This window comes from Cherax quadricarinatus, chromosome 2 (genome assembly GCF_038502225.1).
Source record: "Cherax quadricarinatus isolate ZL_2023a chromosome 2, ASM3850222v1, whole genome shotgun sequence".
In the NCBI taxonomy this organism is placed as follows: domain Eukaryota; kingdom Metazoa; phylum Arthropoda; class Malacostraca; order Decapoda; family Parastacidae; genus Cherax; species Cherax quadricarinatus.
The window spans coordinates 80,218,096-80,234,776 of NC_091293.1; the positions used below are offsets into that span (position 1 = coordinate 80,218,096).

General features: G+C 38.2%; 1 protein-coding gene across 4 annotated transcripts in view; it reads right to left on the reverse strand.

Annotated features, from left to right (window-relative positions):
- Positions 1-3,448: 3,448 nt before the first annotated feature.
- Positions 3,449-16,681, reverse strand: part of LOC128684335 (uncharacterized) — a 149,303-nt gene continuing 136,070 nt past the window's right edge. For all 4 annotated transcript variants that reach the window (XM_070089303.1, XM_070089297.1, XM_070089307.1 and 1 more), the window contains 3 exons: positions 16,276-16,407; positions 8,472-8,588; positions 3,449-4,935 (listed from right to left, as the gene is read on the reverse strand). In XM_070089303.1, the coding sequence (XP_069945404.1) occupies positions 4,716-4,935; positions 8,472-8,588; positions 16,276-16,407 (469 nt within the window). In that variant the 3' untranslated portion in view covers positions 3,449-4,715. The remainder of the gene's footprint in view (positions 4,936-8,471; positions 8,589-16,275; positions 16,408-16,681) is intronic.

Consider the following 16,681-nt stretch of genomic DNA (forward strand, 5'->3'; position numbering starts at 1 on the left):
AAGAGAGAAGTGTAAAGGAGAGAGAGAGATTCTGGGAAATGTTGAGTGAATGCGTGGGGAGTTTTGAATCAAGTGTGAGAGTAATGGTGGTTGGGGATTTCAATGCTAAAGTGGGTAAAAATGTTATGGAGGGAGTAGTAGGTAAATTTGGGGTGCCAGGGGTAAATGTAAATGGGGAGCCTTTAATTGAGCTATGTGTAGAAAGAAATTTGGTAATAAGTAATACATATTTTATGAAAAAGAGGATAAATAAATATACAAGGTATGATGTAGCACGTAATGAAAGTAGTTTGTTAGATTATGTATTGGTGGATAAAAGGTTGATGGGTAGGCTCCAGGATGTACATGTTTATAGAGGGGCAACTGATATATCGGATCATTATTTAGTTGTAGCTACAGTTAGAGTAAGAGGTAGATGGGAAAAGAGGAAGGTGGCAACAACAAGTAAGAGGGAGGTGAAAGTGTATAAACTAAGGGAGGAGGAAGTTCGGGCGAGATATAAGCGACTGTTGGCAGAAAGGTGGGCTAGTGCAAAGATGAGTAGTGGGGGTGTTGAAGAGGGTTGGAATAGTTTTAAAAATGCAGTATTAGAATGTGGGGCAGAAGTTTGTGGTTATAGGAGGGTGGGGGCAGGAGGAAAGAGGAGTGATTGGTGGAATGATGAAGTAAAGGGTGTAATAAAAGAGAAAAAAGTAGCTTATGAGAGGTTTTTACAAAGCAGAAGTGTTATAAGAAGAGCAGAGTATATGGAGAGTAAAAGAAAGGTGAAGAGAGTGGTGAGAGAGCACAAAAGGAGAGCAGATGAAAGAGTGGGAGAGGCATTGTCAAGAAATTTTAATGAAAATAAGAAAAAATTTTGGAGCGAGTTAAACAAGTTAAGAAAGCCTAGGGAAAGTATGGATTTGTCAGTTAAAAACAGAGTAGGGGAGTTAGTAGATGGGGAGAGGGAGGTATTAGGTAGATGGCGAGAATATTTTGAGGAACTTTTAAATGTTGAGCAAGAAAGGGAGGCGGTAATTTCATGCACTGGCCAGGGAGGTATACCATCTGTTAGGAGTGAAGAAGAACAGAATGTAAGTGTGGGGGAGGTACGTGAGGCATTACGTAGAATGAAAGGGGGTAAAGCAGCTGGAACTGATGGGATCATGACAGAAATGTTAAAAGCAGGGGGGGATATAGTGTTGGAGTGGTTGGTACTTTTGTTTAACAAATGTATGAAAGAGGGGAAGGTACCTAGGGATTGGCGGAGAGCATGTATGAGCGTGTTAGATAGGAGTGAATGGAGACGAATGATACTTGGGACCTGACGATCTGTTGGAGTGTAAGCAGGGTAATATTTAGTGAAGGGATTCAGGGAAACCGGTTATTTTCATATAGTCGGACTTGAGTCCTGGAAATGGGAAGTACAATGCCTGCACTTTAAAGAAGGGGTTTGGGATATTGGCAGTTTGGAGGGATATGTTGTGTATCTTTATACGTATATGCTTCTAAACTGTTGTATTCTGAGCACCTCTGCAAAAACTGATAATGTGTGAGTGTGATGAAAGTGTTGAATGATGATGAAAGTATTTTCTTTTTGTGGATTTTCTTTCTTTTTTGGGTCACCCTGCCTCGGTGGGATATATATATATTTTTTTTTTTTTTTTTTTTTTTTCAACAAGTCGGCCGTCTCCCACCGAGGCAGGGTGACCCAAAAAAAAGAAAGAAAATCCCCAAAAAGAAAATACTTTCATCATCATTCAACACTTTCACCACACTCACACATTATCACTGCTTTTGCAGAGGTGCTCAGAATACAACAGTTTAGAAGCATATACAGTGGACCCCCGCATAACGATGGCATCACATAGCGATTATTTCGCATACCGCTTACTTTAATTGCAAAAATTTTGCCTCACATACCGCTTAAAATCCCGCTTACCGATTTTCTTCCGAGACGCGCTCACATGTTCCGCCGGTGGCATTGTTTACCAGCCAGCCTCCGCGGTAACATCCAAGCATACAATCGGAATATTTCGTATTATTACAGTGTTTTCGGTGCTTTTTCTGGAAAATAAGTGACCATGGGCCCCAAGAAAGCTTCTAGTGCCAACCCTACAGCAATAAGGGTGAGAATTACAATAGAGATGAAGAAAAAGATCATTGATAAGTATGAAAGTGGAGTGCATGTCTCCGAGCTGGCCAGGTTGTATAATAAACCCCAATCAACCATCGCTACTATTGGTGGTACAGCTGCTGCTGCTGCTGCACTGTCAGCTGCTGCTGCTGCTGTAGCACCGTTGTTGGTGTGGCTTATTGAGAATACCAAGAAACAATTAACCCCAGAGGATTTGCCACCCAGGATAACCCAAAAAAGTCAGTGTCATCGAAGACTGTCTAACTTATTTCCATTGGGGTCCTTAATCTTATCTCCCAGGATGCAACCCACACAAGTCGACTAACACCCAGGTGAACAGGGAAAAATGCCTGGAACTAGTGCTCATATTGGTGAATTTAAAGCCAGCAAAGGTTGGTTTGAGAGATTTAAGAATCGTAGTGGCATACACAGTGTGATAAGGCCTGTTCTGGAAGAAAATGCCAAACAGGACCTACAGTACTCAGGAGGAAAAGGCACTCCCAGGACACAGTGTCTCATCAGTCATTGCTGCATCTTCAATAAAGGTAAGTGTCATTTATTCTTCATTTAGTAGACTAGTACATGCACAATATATATTGTGCATGTACTACTCTACTATTGTGCATGTATCCTTCTCTTTGTGTGTGGGAAAATGTATATTTCATGTGGTAAAATTTTTTTTTTCATACTTTTGGGTGTCTTGCACGGATTAATTTGATTTCCATTATTTCTTATGGGGAAAATTCATTCACATAACGATTATTTCGCATAACAATTACCCCTCTTGCACGGATTAAAATCGTTAACCGGGGGTCCACTGTATGTATAGAGATACACAACATATCCCTCCAAACTGCCAATATCCCAAACACCTCCTTTAAAGTGCAGGCATTGTACTTCCCATTTCCAGGACTCAAGTCCGACTATATGAAAATAAATAAATAAATAAATAAATAATATATATATATATATATATATATATATATATATATATATATATATATATATATATATATATATATATATATATATATATATATATATATATATATATATATATATATATATATATATATATATATATATATATATATATATATATATATATATATATATATATATATATATATATATATATATATATATATATATATATATATATATATATATATATATATATATATATATATATATATATATATATATATATATATATATATATATATATATATATATATATATATATATATATATATATATATATATATATGGTTTTTAATACTTGACGTGCTGTTGGAGTGTGAGCAAAGTAACATTTATGAAGGGGTTCAGGGAAACCGGCAGGCCGGACTTGAGTCCTGGAGATGGGAAGTACAGTGCCTGCACTCTGAAGGAGGGGTGTTAATGTTGCAGTTTAAAAACTGTAGTGTAAAGCACCCTTCTGGCAAGACAGTGATGGAGTGAATGATGGTGAAAGTTTTCCTTTTTCGGGCCACCCTGCCTTGGTGGGAATCGGCCGGTGTGATAATAAAAAAAAAATTCTTACTAGTTCTTGTTCTTGTTTATTTCCTGTTATCTCTGTGGGGAAGTGGAACAGAATTCTTCCTCAGTAAGCCATGCGTGTTGTAAGAGGTGACTAAAATGCCGGGAGCAAGAGGCTAGTAACCCCTTCTCCTGTATAAATTACTAAATTGAAAAAGAGGAACTTTTGTTTTTCTTTTTGGGCCACCCTGCCTCAGTGGGATACGGCCAGTTTGTTGAAAGACGATATACACGCCCCCTCTGGGTTTTCTTCTATTTTCTTACTAGTTCTTGTTCTTGTGTATTTCTTCTTTTCTCCGTGGGAAGTGGAACAGAATTCTTCCTCCATAAGCCATGCGTGTCATAAGAGGCGACTAACATGCCGGGAGCAAGGAGCTAGTAACCCCTTCTCCTGTATATATTACTAAATGTAAAAGGAGAAACTTTCGTTTTTCCTTTTGGGCCACCCCGCCTCGGTGGGATACGGCTGGTGTGTTGAAAGAAAGAAAGAAAGAAAAAGGAGAAGCTTTCGTTTTTCCTTTTGGGCCACCCTGCCTCGGTGGGATACGGCCGGTGTGTTGAAAGAAAGAAATTAAGAAAAAGAAAAACGGCCGGTTTGTTGAGAAAAGAATTTCTTGGTAGACACAATTTTGTGGTAAACAGCTCTTTGGTAAACATAATAACAGACAATTATGTAGGAGACATAATTTTGTGGTGGACAATTTATTATAATTTATTTAAAGTTACTAATACTTTACTGATTCAGTAAAGTTATAATTATTACTGTTGAAGACTTGAGAGTGCATCACCTCACTTGAGAGTGCATCACCTCACTTGAGAGTGCATCACCTCACTTGAGAGTGCATCACCTCACTTGGAGAGTGCATCACCTCATTTTTGAACACCACAACTTATTTCATCTCTCTTAATGACCTATTCTTAATAGTCTACTCTTACTGGCTTCCTTGACAACCCACTCTTAATTGCCTCGACATATTACACTAAACAAACTCTAATCATTAAAAATGAAAATTTTCAGAATTTTAAATGCCTAAAACAAAATCAAAATCAAAATATCTTAGAGCATTTTGGTTGAGAAACAAGGTTCTTTTTTAATCCCCTGTGTGAACTTTGAACCCTTGGCCAGCCCCTGGGGGCCCTTACGAATTGCTGGGTCTTGGCCCCGAGCCAACCCAGAGGGTCCTCGTAGGAGAGTGCGTTTTGGGCCCTGAGCCAGGTTCTTGCTGTGACCTGATGCGTTCTCTGGGTTAGGACCATGCCAGGCCTGGTAGTCTGACCTGTGAACAATGCTAAAGTTAGTGAACAAGTTGCATGTGAACTAAATAAGTCATTCATGAACAAAATAAATCATAAGTGAAATAGGTCATTAATGAACTATTGCAAAAAATACAGTAACTATTTCTACATATGCAAAATGCAAATGAAGAAACAATTATAGAAGTGGTTCATTAATGAACCAGAAATAACAGATTTAAATTAGATAAATTTAGATTTAGAAAGGACATACGCAAGTACTGGTTTTTAAACAAAGTTGTCGATGCATGGAACAGTCTTCCGAGTAGGGTAATCGAGGCTAGGACCCTGGGTAGCTTTAAAAAGAGATTGGACAAATATATGAGCAGGAGGGGCTAGGTTTGATTGGTGTCATGGGTACAGGAGTAAATTCTTGGGTAGCTTAGGGAAGGGGTTGTTTTGTTAAGGATCTGCCTTTAATATTACCTGGGAGTACAAAAATAAAGATAATACAGTAAAAGTTCCTGATTTTTTATTCTGCCAATTATGATGGTCTTAGGGAACACCTGTGTAATCTCGATTGGGGTAATCTAACTAATGATTTTATTGACGATCATATTTACGATAACAAAGAGATCTGCATTTATAAATTTTTTCTTAATAATGTACAACATGCTCAGAGCATGTATATTCCCCAAAGATAAATTAGGTCAAATAAGAATGATCACAGATGGATTAACAATAGACTATTAGGAGAGAAAAGAGGAATTTATAGGCGCATCAGAAAAGGAGAGGTTAACCTTATTGGCCAATAACTTCATTTTAAAAGAGAAGTAAAAAAGGGGATTGGAAAGGCTAAACTTTTTTTTTTTTTTCAACAAGTCGGCCGTCTCCCACCGAGGCAGGGTGACCCAAAAAAGAAAGAAAATCCACAAAAAGAAAATACTTTCATCATCATTCAACACTTTCACCACACTCACACATTATCACTGTTTTTGCAGAGGTGCTCAGAATACAACAGTTTAGAAGTATATATGTATAAAGATACACAACATATCCCTCCAAACTGCCAATATCCCAAACCCCTCCTTTAAAGTGCAGGCATTGTACTTCCCATTTCCAGGACTCAAGTCCGACTATATGAAAATGACCGGTTTCCCTGAATTCCTTCACTAAATATTACCCTGCTCACACTCCAACAGATCGTCAGGTCCCAAGTACCATTCGTCTCCATTCACTCCTATCTAACAAGCTCACACACGCTTGCTGGAAGTCCAAGCCCCTCGCCCACAAAACCTCCTTTACCCCCTCTCCACCCTTTCGAGGACGACCCCTACCCCGCCTTCCTTCCCCTATAGATTTATATGCTTTCCATGTCATTCTACTTTGATCCATTCTCTCTAAATGACCAAACCACCTAAACAAGACTATGAAATTATAGTTGCTAATGAATCAAAGACTAATCCAAAAGGTTTTTTTTCAAGTGTATAGGACAAAAGTCAGGGAAAAAAATAGGACTGCTGAGAATTGGTGATGGATAGTTGACTGATAGTGAACAGGAAATGTGTTCTCTATTTAATGGTTACTTCTTGTCAATCTTTACACAAGAAGACTTAAATGGTAAAGTGGTAAACGGTAAAGTAAGCATGAAGAGTAGTGGTAAAGTAAGCAAAATCAGCATTAGTAAAGTAGCTCAGTACCCCAAGACAGAGTTGCGACACCTTCAATATTTCTAACACACATAAAAACACTCACTACAGCTTCATATAATCATATGTGGATGATACCAAAATAAGCTTAAAGACATGGAAAAATTGTATGAAGGTTTAAGCAAAGTTTTTCAGTGAGTGGTGGAGAATAACATGATGTTCAATAGTGACAAATTTCACCTGCTTAGATATTGAAAGAATGAACAACACCAAAGGTCACAATGCAGGAGAATAATCCAATAGAGAGATCAGCACGTAGTAATGATGGGGTGAATATGAGAGCTTTCAAAACAGGAAAAATAATGTTAATGATTATTATTCAAATGACTTGTGCTCCTTTACTTAGGGTACCATACAGTGTTGACTGCTCCATCCAGGGCAGGAGAGATATCAGATCTGGAACACAGAGATCATTCACTGCTGGCATAGAGCCAATGTGGAGGAGAGAGAGAGAGAGACATACATGATGTATATGTGGACGATACTTGAGAGTCTAGTTCCATCATATATCATAAATATTGCTGGAACAAGAGAGGTTTTCCAGAAGAAACTGAACAACTTCCACCAAGTGCCCGATTTGTCACTGGCACAATACTTGTGTAGTATATGTGGGCCAGTGGGAAACCAGCTGCAATGACCTGGTTGACCAGCCAAGCAACAGAAGAACCTGGTCCCAGGTCCTGTTAAAATTGTAGGAAGACTGGGAGGTGAAGGAGGTTACTACTGAATACAGTAACCTTTTGGGGTCATGGTGCACCAGCTGTGTTGCAGGTAGTGATGGAGGTTACTAATGAACACAGTGAGTGTAGTAATCTCGCTGGGCCAAGATGGACCAGCTGTGGGACAGGTGGTGGTGATGATTACTAATGAACACAATGAGCGAAGTGACCTTGTGGGGTCGAGGTGAACCTCAAACATTAACAAGGGGAAACATGTCCCACCATGCATAGCTTCATGTTTCAGGTTCATTACGTAATATTACAAATAATGCATATAAATTTTCCAAGTAAATACACCTACCATCCGACTTACGACCTGCTCGAAATGCGACCACTTGACTTATGACCATGTTTTGTATGGAAAATTTCTGGGAAAAACAACTGTGTTGTACACAGTGTTTATCCTAAACCTTACAGTATAAAATACAGTACTAACAGCATAAAAAGTACAGTAAAAAATGAAATACCAAAATAAAAAATAAAATAAAATCATTACAAAAATGTGATGTTGATATTTAGTAGTAAGGTTCGACTTATGTCCATTTTGACTCACGACCGGTTGGTCGGAACCAAGCTTGGCCGTAAGTTGGATGGTAGGTGTACATTACATAAATCATCTCTAAAGCTACACCCACATAGTACCTACAATTAATGCAACATAAATCTCCATACATAGTAAAAGTATTACTTGTGAATTCATTTACACTTGTTGTACATTAACATATAATTAAGTGGTGCACTACAGTACAGTACATGGGTAGGTAGTAATTTGAAAAGTGACAAATACAGCTACGTCTCAATTAGTGCAAAAAATGAATCCTATTAAGTGGTCACATTATTCAAATTATGTGAAATTTTTGCACATGATTTGAAGAGTTTGAGGGAAAAACTAGCATTAATTACTTTCACACTAAATCAAAATTCACACTAACTGAACTCACTAATCGAGACCTGGCTGTATATAGAGACCTGGTCACTCTTAGCACATTATTATGGATATGTATTGGTCATGGGACCATCTTCACTGCAGGTTTACTGACTGGAGTGAACAAGGTCCCAGCACCGAAACATATGCATAATAAAGTGTCCAGTCTTTGCTCGCGTGTTTGACCACAACTTGTGGGTATGGTGGCGTATCAGCAATAAACGTACAGTAGAAGGCACTCTGAAGGGCCTTTATGTAGAGTGGTGTTGGGACCGCTGGGCTGCGCTCTCTGCTCACTGCGGAACCCCAAATCCTCCTGGTCAACACTGCTACCTCCTGACACTCTGAAAATACACAGATAAATGATCTCCCATCAAGATACCTCTCATACAAGTATGATGCACCTGATTATTTGCACCATACCTTATGTTGCATCAATTTATTGTGCTGTACTTCACTTTACACCAGATTATTGAACCATAACCTGTCACAGAATCCACACACAGGAGAGGAACTCCATGACCACAAATATGTATACATAGACATTAACCCTTTCAGGGTCCCCAGGCCCTCTCGCAGATTTGTTCTCAGGGTCGCCCAAATTTCAAAAAAAAAAAAAAAAAAAAAAAAAAATTTCTTATGAAAAGATAGAGAATCTTTTCCCGATCATAATGACACCAAAAGTATGAAATTTCATGGAAAACTTAAGGAATTATGCTCTCGCGAAGTTAGCGGGCTCGACAATGTTTACATATTGGCGATTTTGCCCAATTTGAGCCCCATTTTCGGCCAATTCCAGTGCACTAGTCGATAAAAATCATAAATATTTCGCTAGAACTCCATTTTTTCTATCAAATAAGTACAAGAAACCACCCATTTACCGATTTCAACTATCCAATAAAGTGGTCAGAATTTAGCAATTTTGCCAGTTTCACACAAATTTCAAAAGATGCCAATTTTCAAATAGGGTCCAGAATAAACAAGAAAGACATTCCTGGCACTAAAATAACATTTCCTCTGTTCATTAGTCATGTCCCCACACCCCTTTTACATTACTGTATTTTGCTTTCCACTTTGAATTTTTATTCTCACAAAAAATAGAAGATATACTGTTGTGCAGACTACTGCATTAGTGTAGAAATGGTATAAATATTATCAGCGCACTTGTGAAAGAATATTAGACTCACCAGTTGACATGTATTGGACACTTAGCATGATTTGTTTACTTTTGAATTTTGGTAAAAATCGAACATTTCTGCTACTTTGAGCTCAATTTCAAGGTACTTTTCATTGTAAAACCAGTCAAAATCATCTCAATTTCTGTAACATGTCTTCCATTCTATAAAATGAGACCAGGAAAACTAGAATACAACAATAAATACCATACGAAAATACAGTGCAAAGTCGGTTTTAATCCAAAAACACGGTCAAAGTTTTTTTTTTCTCATTACACACTGTGTGCTTCAGGATTTTTTTATACTGTGCACACTGACCACATAGACCCATTCTTTCACATGTAGGCCTACCAGCTTTCTCTCACTAGATTTGAGGGCATTAGAATTTAGGCATACTAGTACGTCAAAAACCCTGGTGTGTAAGCTGTACTAGTACGTCCGAAACCCTGAAAGGGTTAAATGGACGTATAATAAAAATAATTTTATTGAACATACACACACAAACATGACCTTAGGGTCCGTGCCGTTGTTCTATGGCTATGAAGCCAGGGTCCGTGGCTTTGTTCTACGCCATGAGCTCAGCTCTCAGATAAGCTGAGAGGTAAATTTGGCCCTAGATATGAGAGAATGTGTTTATGTGGTAAGTGTACACCACATAAAAAAAATCCTACAGCACGCAGAGCATAATGAGAAAAAACTACGACCATGTTTTTGGTTGAAAACAGCAACCTTGTGGTGTATTTTGATATGTATTTTATGGTTGTATTCATGGTTTCTTGCTTTCATTTAATATAATGGAAGATATGTTACAGAAATAGATATAGTTTTAATTGGTTTTAGGATTGAAAATAGCTTGAAATTGAACTCAAAGTAAGGGAACTGTTAGATTTTTTCCAATGTTCAAGAGTAAACAAATCACATCACTCGTCCAATACATGTCATCTGGTGGGTATAATATGCACTCATAAATGCATTGATATTATTTATATAATTATTACAATATTGCATAAAAGTAAATCTATTTTTTTTGCGTGAATAAAATATCTAGAGGAATTCATGTGTAAAGCCTGGGAACATAACTAATGAACAGAGGAAATTTTATTTTAGTGCCAGGAATGCAGTAGCGTTATTTCGCCAATTTTCCATCAAATTTTGTTTTATTACCATTGGAAAAGATTATCTACCATTTCATATGAATAAAATTTTTTTTTTTAAATTCTTGGACCCTGTGGACAAGTTTCCGATCAGGAGCCTAGACCCTGAAAGGGTTAAAGGTACAGCAAGTTAAATTCTAACCAAATCAACTATATTCTTAAGTACATTTGTTTTTTAATGCTATGTTAAGTGACATTTAATACAGCAACTCAAAAACTCACTACAGTACTGTAGTATCAATAAGGTTAACTACAATACTATACTGTAGCATCAGTAAGGTTCACTATAGTACTGTACTGTAGCATCAGTAAGGTTAACTACAGTACTGTACTGTAACATCAGTAAGGTTCACTACAGTACTGAACTGTAACATCAGTAAGGTTCACTACAGTACTGTACTGTAACATCAGTAAGGTTCACTACAGTACTGTACTGTAACATCAGTAAGGTTCACTACAGTACTGAACTGTAGATCAGTAAGGTTCACTACAGTACTTAACTGTAACATCAGTAAGGTTCACTACAGTACTTAACTGTAACATCAGTAAGGTTCACTACAGTACTTAACTGTAACATCAGTAAGGTTCACTACAGTACTGAACTGTAGATCAGTAAGGTTCACTACAGTACTTAACTGTAACATCAGTAAGGTTCACTACAGTACTGTACTGTAGCATCAGTAAGGTTCACTACAGTACTGTACTGTAACATCAGTAAGGTTCACTACAGTACTTAACTGTAACATCAGTAAGGTTCACTACAGTACTGTACTGTAGCATCAGTAAGGTTCACTACAGTACTGTACTGTAGCATCAGTAAGGTTCACTACAGTACTGTACTGTAGCATCAGTAAGGTTCACTACAGTACTGTACTGTAACATCAGTAAGGTTCACTACAGTACTGTACTGTAGCATCAGTAAGGTTCACTACAGTACTGTACTGTAGCATCAGTAAGGTTCACTACAGTACTGTACTGTAGCATCAGTAAGGTTCAGTACTGTACTGTAGCATCAGTAAGGTTCACTACAGTACTGTACTGTAACATCAGTAAGGTTCACTACAGTACTGTACTGTAGCATCAGTAAGGTTCACTACAGTACTGTACTGTAGCATCAGTAAGGTTCACTACAGTACTGTACTGTAGCATCAGTAAGGTTCACTACAGTACTGTACTGTAACATCAGTAAGGTTCACTACAGTACTGTACTGTAAAATCAGTAAGGTTCACTACAGTACTGTACTGTAACATCAGTAAGGTTCACTATAGTACTGTACTGTAACATCAGTAAGGTTCACTACAGTACTGTACTGTAACATCAGTAAGGTTCACTACAGTACTGTACTGTAACATCAGTAAGGTTCACTACAGTACTGTACTGTAACATCAGTAAGGTTCACTACAGTACTGTACTGTAGCATCAGTAAGGTTCACTACAGTACTGTACTGTAACATCAGTAAGGTTCACTATAGTACTGTACTGTAACATCAGTAAGGTTCACTACAGTACTGTACTGTAACATCAGTAAGGTTCACTACAGTACTGTACTGTAGCATCAGTAAGGTTCACTACAGTACTGTACTGTAGCATCAGTAAGGTTCACTACAGTACTGTACTGTAACATCAGTAAGGTTCACTACAGTACTGTACTGTAGCATCAGTAAGGTTCACTACAGTACTGTACTGTAGCATCAGTAAGGTTCACTACAGTACTGTACTGTAGCATCAGTAAGGTTCACTACAGTACTGTACTGTAACATCAGTAAGGTTCACTACAGTACTGTACTGTAAAATCAGTAAGGTTCACTACAGTACTGTACTGTAACATCAGTAAGGTTCACTATAGTACTGTACTGTAACATCAGTAAGGTTCACTACAGTACTGTACTGTAACATCAGTAAGGTTCACTACAGTACTGTACTGTAACATCAGTAAGGTTCACTACAGTACTGTACTGTAGCATCAGTAAGGTTCACTACAGTACTGTACTGTAACATCAGTAAGGTTCACTATAGTACTGTACTGTAACATCAGTAAGGTTCACTACAGTACTGTACTGTAACATCAGTAAGGTTCACTACAGTACTGTACTGTAACATCAGTAAGGTTCACTACAGTACTGTACTGTAGCATCAGTAAGGTTCACTACAGTACTGTACTGTAACATCAGTAAGGTTCACTATAGTACTGTACTGTAACATCAGTAAGGTTCACTACAGTACTGTACTGTAACATCAGTAAGGTTCACTACAGTACTGTACTGTAGCATCAGTAAGGTTCACTACAGTACTGTACTGTAGCATCAGTAAGGTTCACTACAGTACTGTACTGTAACATCAGTAAGGTTCACTATAGTACTGTACTGTAACATCAGTAAGGTTCACTACAGTACTGTACTGTAACATCAGTAAGGTTCACTACAGTACTGTACTGTAACATCAGTAAGGTTCACTACAGTACTGTACTGTAACATCAGTAAGGTTCACTACAGTACTGTACTGTAACATCAGTAAGGTTCACTACAGTACTGTACTGTAACATCAGTAAGGTTCACTACAGTACTGTACTGTAACATCAGTAAGGTTCACTATAGTACTGTACTGTAACATCAGTAAGGTTCACTATAGTACTGTACTGTAACATCAGTAAGGTTCACTACAGTACTGTACTGTAGCATCAGTAAGGTTCACTACAGTACTGTACTGTAGCATCAGTAAGGTTCAGTACAGTACTGTACTGTAGCATCAGTAAGGTTCACTACAGTACTGAACTGTAACATCAGTAAGGTTCACTACAGTACTGTACTGTAACATCAGTAAGGTTCACTACAGTACTGTACTGTAACATCAGTAAGGTTCACTACAGTACTGTACTGTAACATCAGTAAGGTTCACTACAGTACTGTACTGTAACATCAGTAAGGTTCACTACAGTACTGTACTGTAACATCAGTAAGGTTCACTACAGTACTGTACTGTAACATCAGTAAGGTTCACTATAGTACTGTACTGTAACATCAGTAAGGTTCACTACAGTACTGTACTGTAACATCAGTAAGGTTCACTACAGTACTGTACTGTAGCATCAGTAAGGTTCAGTACTGTTCTGTACTGTAGCATCAGTAAGGTTCACTACAGTACTGTACTGTAACATCAGTAAGGTTCACTACAGTACTGAACTGTAACATCAGTAAGGTTCACTACAGAACTGTACTGTAACATCAGTAAGGTTCACTACAGTACTGTACTGTAACATCAGTAAGGTTCACTACAGTACTGTACTGTAACATCAGTAAGGTTCACTATAGTACTGTACTGTAACATCAGTAAGGTTCACTACAGTACTGTACTGTAACATCAGTAAGGTTCACTACAGTACTGTACTGTAACATCAGTAAGGTTCACTACAGTACTGTACTGTAACATCAATGTTCATGAGGAGAGAGCAATACAAATTAATACAAGGTTATTTACAACTAGTGACAAGGTAAATAATTAATCAACAAAGTCAAGGTACACAGTACCTATCAGACCCAGGACTCTTTCTCTCTTCTTTTTTGTCCTATCTGAACATCATGTTGTCTTCTGAAGCATTGTTTTGAATTAGATCACTACAATGTTTGTCTGGTACAGGCCAAAGCGGCAGTGTCCAGGACCTCTGTTTTCAGTGTTTGTTGAGCCACAGGTTAACCATGCCAGGTTAATGTTTCTGCTCACTTACAAATACACTCATTACTCAGTCTCTAACAGTCCCTGGATTTACAATTTTTTTGTAACTTTATTAACATATTAAATAAAGTGCACTTAACAACTTCTAAAGCAAGTGGTGGTGGTGCCAAGAGGAAACTTGTGGTTCTCAGTGATACGCAGAAACTTGAAATAATAAAGAAGGTTCAGTCTGGTGTTTCAGTAGTACAGGTGTGTGACTAATATGTGTTAAGAAAGTGTCTAATATCTATGTCTTCTCAGTCATCTACATTATTTTCACTACTAGAGTTTTTTGTATGCCCAGTTGGAGTGTATATTTCACGTTGTATTGTTCTTTATATTTTGCGTCACCAGTGCTGACATCTAGCAGGGAAACAGGTCTACCAAGCTCAGCTCACACTACGCTCTCTGTGTCTCACACCTGGCAGCCTAGAGACAACAAGTGTACTGCTCTCTCCCTCACAGTAGGGGGCCCAGCAGGTTCAGCCCCAGGGCACAAACACACTGCCTGTGTACAAGAGCCCAATAAAGTAACATGCCTCCGAAGCCTCATTCATTCCCGCTACCAGACCTATATACCCAAGAAACGTTATTCTGACTCAGAATATGTAAAAGTTACTTTAAGTCACCAATATCAACCACAACAGTTTACACTTTGTTTCTCCTAAATGAAAAAGTAAGTACAATCACTGTTATGTACAGCCTCTCCTCACTTAACAACGGGGTTCCGTTCCTAAGAGTAGGTCAGTAAGTGAATTGGTCGTTAAGCGAGGAGCATACTACAGTGGACCCCCATTTAACGATCACCTCCAAATGCCACCAATTATGTAAGTGTATTTATGTAAGTGCGTTTGTACGTGTATGTTTGGGGGTCTGAAATGGACTAATCTACTTCACAATATTCCTTATGGGAACAAATTCGGTCAGTACTGGTACCTGAACATACTTCTGGAATGAAAAAAGATCGTTAATCGGGGGTCCACTGTATACTGGTAGTGGGTTTGTGTCAACCGTCTTTAGATATTTTTTTAATGCCACCTTTGCACCATTTATAACATTTCTGGTATATTTTTAAATGTTTATACAGTAGTGTACTGTATACTGTAATAAGCAGAATACAGGAATTCAGCTCTAATATACATTATTTAGGTTTGCATACTGGTTGGAGACCTGGTCGTAAGTCTGAGTCGTCGGTAAACGAGTACATTGCTGAGGAGAGGCTATACTATAAAATTACTATACAGTACAGTACTGTACTGTATTACTACAGGTTACAATGTATGTATTCTATTTATAGTGTTTGGAAGTCTTCTGAATGAATCGACCAAGTCCGCTGATTTGAACGTTGTTTAAAAATTAATATCATAACTGGGAATTTATGGAGAGCAGGCAACAACATACACCCCTACCCCCACCCTCAAGCTTTTTAAGTACTGGGCTCACTATACCTGTAGCTCATGGCTTGGCTGTTCTCATGGGAAAGATTTCTGATACATGAAATCAACTTGTCATCCTTCTCTACACATTTCTCAGCACTTTTATATCCATTCTGTAATACAGTGACCAAAACTGTGCAGCATAATCTAAATTAACCCAAACTCACTTCACACACTGAGTGTCTGGGTTCAATCACCAGCATCAGTGGAAACCTTGGGCATGTTTCCTTACACCTGCTATCCCTGTTCACCTAAGAATAAGTAGATACTTAGGTGTTAGTCACCTTACACCTGCTGCCACTTGTCACCTAGCAGTGAGTAGATACCAGGGTGTTAGTTGACTGGTATGGGTGGCATCATGGGGAGGAACATTATCGAAGCACCACAATGGAAATAAGGCAGACAGTCCTTGATGATACACTGACTTTCTAGGGTTATCCTAGGTGGCCAACCCTCTGAGTTAAAAATCCAAAACAAATCCTAACTTATCCCTACGTCTGAGGCATGAACAGCACCATCCATGCTGAGATATTGTAGGATTCTTGAGGGTAACTTACGTCTGGGCAGCGGTCCAGGCAGTGTTGATCCTGGTCCTGGGTAAGGGTGGTCTGGTGGGCTTGACACCGTCTCTCCTGGACAGTGGAGGGGACCCGATGAGGCTCAGTGCTACGGTCTTGCTCTCTGCACTCCTGTACAAAAACAATGACAATACGTAAAGCTAAGAATATTACTAAGAAACCAAATACAGTGGACCCCCGGTATTCGATATTAATCCGTTCCTGAGAGCTCATCGAATACCGAAAATATCGAAAAGCGAATCAATTTTTCCCATAAGAAATAATGGAAATCAAATTAATCCGTGCAAGACACCCAAAAGTATGAAAAAAAATTTTTTTACCACATGAAATATTAATTTTAATACACACAAACTGAAGAAGACATGCACAGTTACATGACACTTAC